The 6,000-nt window shown below is 35.1% G+C and overlaps 1 protein-coding gene across 4 annotated transcripts in view; it reads right to left on the bottom strand.

The window, feature by feature from the left end:
- Window positions 1-997: 997 nt before the first annotated feature.
- The window catches only part of AGGF1 (angiogenic factor with G-patch and FHA domains 1), a 28,674-nt gene continuing 23,671 nt past the window's right edge, over window positions 998-6,000 (bottom strand). For 2 of the 4 annotated variants that reach the window (XM_036409511.2, XM_036409509.2), the window contains 3 exons: window positions 3,739-3,884; window positions 3,510-3,609; window positions 998-2,263 (listed from right to left, as the gene is read on the bottom strand). In XM_036409511.2, the coding sequence (XP_036265404.1) occupies window positions 2,063-2,263; window positions 3,510-3,609; window positions 3,739-3,884 (447 nt within the window). In that variant the 3' untranslated portion in view covers window positions 998-2,062. Of the gene's footprint in view, window positions 2,264-3,509; window positions 3,610-3,738; window positions 3,885-4,117; window positions 4,163-6,000 lie in introns of those variants that run through there. The other 2 variants (XM_036409510.2, XM_045571612.1) reach the window with 2 other exon arrangements.

The following is a 6,000-nucleotide window of genomic DNA, read 5'->3' as shown; positions in this document are numbered from 1 at the left end:
GGCAAGAAATATTCAAGGTGATGAATAGTAAGAACCTACAGCCAAAGATAATCTACCCAGCAAAGCTATCACTCAGAATTGAAGGCCAGATAAAGAGCTTTACTAATAAAAAAAAAAAAGCTAAAGGAGTTCATCACCACCAAACCAGAATTGTATGAATTGCTGAAGGGGGTTCTTTCGGAAGAGAAAGTAAATAAAGATAAAAATTATGAACAACAAATACGTAACTATCAAGTGAATCTAAAAACCAAGGAAACTAAAAAAAAAAAAAAAAAAAAAAAAATCTGATGAACAATATTAACTGTGGAATATAATAGAATCAGAGGTATGGAAGGGGAGTGAACTGATGATTCTTGGGGAAAAGGGGAGAGGGGGATGTGGGAAGAGACTGAACATAAACTGTGCACCTATGGATGAGGACAATGGGGGGTGGGGAAAAGGCAGAGGGTGGGGTGGGAACCTGGTGGAGGAGAGCAATGGAGGGGAGAGAAAAAAAAAAGGAACATTTGTAATAATATGAATAAAAATTTATTTAAAAAAAAAAATGAGGACTATGTAGACAGTATACTAACCCAATGAGTAAGATCTACCAGAAGCAAAATCTACTTTGGGAATTCTATATCGTTACCTATATACAGGGGCACAAGAACCAAACCACATTTAGATGAGTAGTTATTTTTCTAATTTAGAGAAAACAATGCAGGAAACTCCTGTTGCCTCCAAGTCTCATGCACATATATTTATGTTAGGGTATGTAGGTGGCCAGGAAGGATACAGAAAAATATTATCATCACATCTGGAGTTCTAGGGCTTCTGATTATCCCAGCTTAGGTTTTAAGGGACTTAATAATTTGGTCACATGTCTCATCTTTAGTAATAAATTTGTTTTTCTTTCCTCTCTCCCTTTTCTTTCGAAGTACCCTATACCATTTAGACTAGAAATTTCAACAGGTAGCCTTTCCTTCTGAATTATTTTCCCTACTGTACGTTTTTTTTCCTTCAGAATTTTTCTTTCCTATTCTAAATCTTGAAGACATTTCTTTATAGTAGATGAGGGAGCTGTAGCTTATATTCACTGCCAAAAGAGGGTCAGTTCCAGCATTAATTTCCCAGACACGAGTTAAGAGAAAAGTCAAACGAAAAAAATACTGATAACTGGCAGAGCAGTGACACCTGCACTCAGAAAACTGCACTGCAGTTCTCCAGTATGTCAGGGTGTCCTTTGTTACTGCTCTGTCCATTTCAAAAGGAAAATTCTGGCTGGTAGTGAGTTCAAAGCAGACCAGTATGTTTAAATCATTGGTTCAATGAATCACTCTTTTTGATGTTATAATGTTTTTATTGCATTTGAGAACATTTTCAATAAATACTCCAGTTTGAGGCCTTGGCTAGATAATCTGTTGGCAGTAGAAATTAGATTTACCTGGCAAAACTCCATTGCCAGCAATGGGATTTATCAAAACTACAAATGCCAGTACAATGAATATTTCAATACTGTACTCAATTGTTTATATCTAAATATTTCCTCTATGAAACAAACCAATGTAAATGCTTAATATATAGTACAAATCAACAGATTCTTCACAGAAGAAAACAACGAAAGACTAATTTTCTACGTGTCACCTGTTTGTTAGTTCTTCAATAATATTACTTAACGTTATTTCAAGGAAAATAAAGTTTATGCACCTCTACCCATATTTTCTCAACATAATGAACGTATGGAGACAAAGACAAATGTACATTTAAATCATTAGTAGAGATATGAGTGTAGCTGATATGGCTAGTTACTTATGTGGGTCTTATAAATGACAAGACAAAATAACAAAGCTTGATAAGCTCATCCATGCCCTGTGAACTTTAATCCACCCATCAAATAACTTGATTCATTCGCTACTTATTAGTTTAAAAAAATGTTTTTTAAAAGCTGCAAACCACACTATATTATACATTTCTGAATGAGGGAGTAAATTGTGATACAGGTTCCCTCATGCCACTAGCTCTTCTGGAAGGAAAAGTTCCAGACTCTCTGTAAAAAACTTGAATTGTGTTCTAGGACTGACCTTCACTCTACAGTCCCTTTGACCCAGGGCACTGTCCCTGGTGCGTCCTTTTGAGGCTTAGTTTCTGGGAAGTTTTCAGCAAACCTCTCTCGTGCTTTCTCCCAGTTCTTCTTGCTCTTGTTTTGGAGAAGGTGAACATCTTCAATTGAGGATGGTTTACCTGTTCCCAAGCCTGCATGTGTTCGTCGAAGCTGAAGCTGAATCTATTACCAAAAGTTGAGCAGAGAAATTATTTACTGTACAGTCAAAGCACATTAAAATCTGCTGTGTCCAACTTGATATTTTAAGTATAATTCTTTTTATTTAGAAAAGATGTTGCAAAAGAAAAACCTATCAAAATGTATCAGATACACACAGAAATACATACATGACTATACATGGAATTTAAATTTTTCTCCATTGTCTTGTCTGTCAATAAGGTCAGTTCCCTCGACAACAAGTAGAGTGCTCTTTAAATAGCACTGAAATTCACGGAAATGCTGCAGAATCTGTCATCCTACTCTAACCAGAAGTACAGGCAACAGATGTATTTAAACCTACTGTCCTAGCCTCACCTAAGTAAGTGAACAGGTAGGTTAAACATTAAGAGTCGTAAAAAGAACTCAATTGTTTATTTTCTTAAAAGGAGGGGAATACTTCTCATTATGCCGAGAACCATTAAAAGCTCCCAGTTACTGAGTTCCTAATGTATGTTAGGCTTTATCTCCATGACATCATTGAAAACCAGTTATGATCCCCATTTTTATATATGAAAACTGAAGTCCAAACTTGCCCTAAGTCCTGCAGATCATAAGAAACAGAGCACTATTATATCTAACCTAGGTCTAGCTATAAAACCCATATTCTTGTCTCAATGGAATGAGAAAATTTACATTAAACTCAGTGATTCATTTGTTATTTCTTTAGGCACCAAATAATTATGAAGAAAGTTCTTTGGTCGTGTTACTTTGTAAGGTTTTTGTGAAAGATAATCTGAATTCTGATAAACCATGGGACTGTGGAATTAAATCACTGCATTGTTTTTCAAACATTATTCTCTCTATTGCTTGTTACATGCTCTGATTCTTGAACCCAAAACAGATTCTCCAGCTAATAAAAAATCTGCCTATTTGTAAAGTAACATTGCAACTGCTCCTGTAAATGCTTAGTGCCAGAAAATCATTAAAAACACCTAGAAGATACAAAAAATCTTTGGCTCAGGAAATAACGTTTACTATCCTAGCTCCACTGAAGGAAAAACTCTTAAGAGGCTTCCTGAAAATATTAAAAACAAAATAAAACAATGCACATATACATATTTGGTAATCATGAATGCCACTGAGACAGTAATCTCGTCTGCTTTTGCCTGCTACTATTCTACTAGTTCTCAAGGCAATGCCTGGCACAGATTAGGTACACAGTAAGCATACCTGCTGAAGAATAAAGAGTGAAAGCAAACGCAAGTCTTACCGGAGTTTTCATTCCTCCGCCGTCCTTCCCCAGGCCCTCTCCTTTTTTCCAACCCATCTTTTCCAACATCTTCCGACCTTTGTTGCTATCAGTAATTTCACTTTAAAAAAAAGTTAAGATGATAACTGAATTCTAAAAGACCACTTAGGTCACATTTATAATAAATGAATAAATTAAAAACAATTAGTACAACTACTTTGGAAACTACTTTGGAAAAGTTAATACTTACGAATGAACAGATGCAGGAGCATCATCTCTTTGGAAAGTTCCTTCACTGCCAATCTGCTTCCTACGTTTTCCTGCTCTATCTTTATATTTTGGATTCTTCAATGCCTTTTCATCTTCATAGTCTGTATTCTTTATAAATACAAAATACTCAATGAAGAAAACAAATATATAAAAATGTAAAGTCTGTATATCTGCCTTATTAGCAATATTGTTCAATGTGGTCTCTATTAAATAATTAATTAAAACAAGCCATAATATAAATGAAGACAATTATGTTATTGAATATGCTATTTTTATTCCATCCCCTTTAAAATTTTTATATTATTCGAAGTTGTATTAAAACACAAATTGTATATAGAATATTAATCATATCTGAATTATGAGTAAAGAATATGTTAAACATGGAACTTAATATACTCTGTATTCTTTAAAAAAAATTTTTTTAAATACTGATTTCACAGATAGGAGGGAGAGAGAGATAGAAACATCAGTGATGAGAGAGAATCACTGATCAGCTGCCTCCTGCATACTCCCCACTGGGGATGTGCCAGCAACCAAGGTACATGCTCTTGACCGGAATCAAACCTGGGACCCTTAAGTCCGAAGGCTGACGCTCTATCCACTGAGCCAAACTGGTTAGGGTTATTTGTTGATCTTTATGTAAAAAGTCTGATATTCATCCACAGAGTTGCTAGGGGCTGCTAGAGCAATTCAAGGAAAGTACCAGAGAAGTTTTTACTACCTAATTTTGCTTGTAATAAGAGAAGCAAAACAGAACCACTGATCTCAATGGGTTTTTTTCCTAAAGATGATTTAGAAATTAAGTTAACAATTTATATATTTACTAGAGGCCCAATGCACAAAATTCGTGCATGATGGGGAGGGAGTGTCCCCAGCCTGGCCTGTGCAATCCAAAAGAGAAACACATTGATTGGCTGCCTCAATGCGAGAGAAACACATTGACTGGTTGCCTCCTGAATGAGCCCTGATCAGGTCCCAGGCCGGGGAGAAGGCTGCAACCAAAGTAGATGCCCTTGACTGGAATCAAACCCAGGATCCTTCAGTCCACAGGCTGACACTCTATCCACTAAGCCAAATGGCTAGGGCGAATTATAATTTTTGAGAAAACATTTTATTCCCTCGTTATATATTTTTCATTTTACTCCCATATTAGTCCCTTGACATTTTTTTTTTCCTATTATGATTTCTCTCCCTAACACCAAAGTAACAACAAAAATACAACTTTGCAGTAAATATATTATTTTGGAGCATCTTTCCCACATCTTCATGAAGTGTAAAAAGCACTGGACAAATACACTAATTTAGACCTAGACTCTACACCTAGCTCTATCACTTAGTAACCCTTAGCTTTAATTTCTCAAATGTAAACTGAAAATATTAATCATGTTCCTGGTCTACTTACAGGATTAAATGGCAATACTTTTTACAGTCTTGAGGTATGTTAACATACAATAAATTACACATAAAGTGTACAATTAGACACTTTTGAGATGTGTATATACCTATAAAACCATCACCCCAATCAATAAACAAATCCATCTCCCATAGAAGTGTCCTTGTCCTTTTTTGCAATCTATCCCTCAGATCCTCCCTGTGCAGCCTTCTTCTCCTGTACTCAGGCAATCAGGCAATCTTTCTGTCACATGTAAGTTTGTTTTCCTAGAATTTTATATAAATAGAAGTATATACTATGTATTCTTGTCTGGCTTCTTTCACTCAGCACAATTGAGGTTCATCCATATTCTAGTCAATATCAATAGCTCCTGATCTTTTATTGCTAAATAGTATTTGACCACAGAGATATATACCAGAGTTTATTTATCCATTCATGATGAACACATACATTTTTTTCCAGTTTGGGCTATTAGAAAAATTGCTGCTATGAACATTTGTTTACTAGTTTTTATATGAGCATATGCTTTCATTTCTCTTGGATAAATGAGTCATGAGTTCCAGTTCCTCTACATGCCCATCAACACTTGTTATGGTCAATCTTTTTAACTGGTTTTACTTTGCATTTCCTAATGTCTACTGATACCGAACATCTTTTCATGTGTTTATTTGACATCTGTATATCAGTGGAAGTTTCTATTCAAATCTTTTGCTCATTTTTTAATTGGCTTGTTTTTACTGATTTTTGAGAGTTCATTATGTATTCTATATATACATATGCCAATACTACACTATATTACTGTAATTTATAACAAGTCTTTAAATCAGGCAGCTTTAGTCCAACTATGTT

Source organism: Pipistrellus kuhlii, unplaced genomic scaffold (genome assembly GCF_014108245.1).
Source record: "Pipistrellus kuhlii isolate mPipKuh1 unplaced genomic scaffold, mPipKuh1.p scaffold_m20_p_4, whole genome shotgun sequence".
NCBI classification, from domain to species: domain Eukaryota; kingdom Metazoa; phylum Chordata; class Mammalia; order Chiroptera; family Vespertilionidae; genus Pipistrellus; species Pipistrellus kuhlii.
Note: the sequence above shows the minus strand (reverse complement) of the source record. Positions and strands in the feature narration are given on the sequence as shown.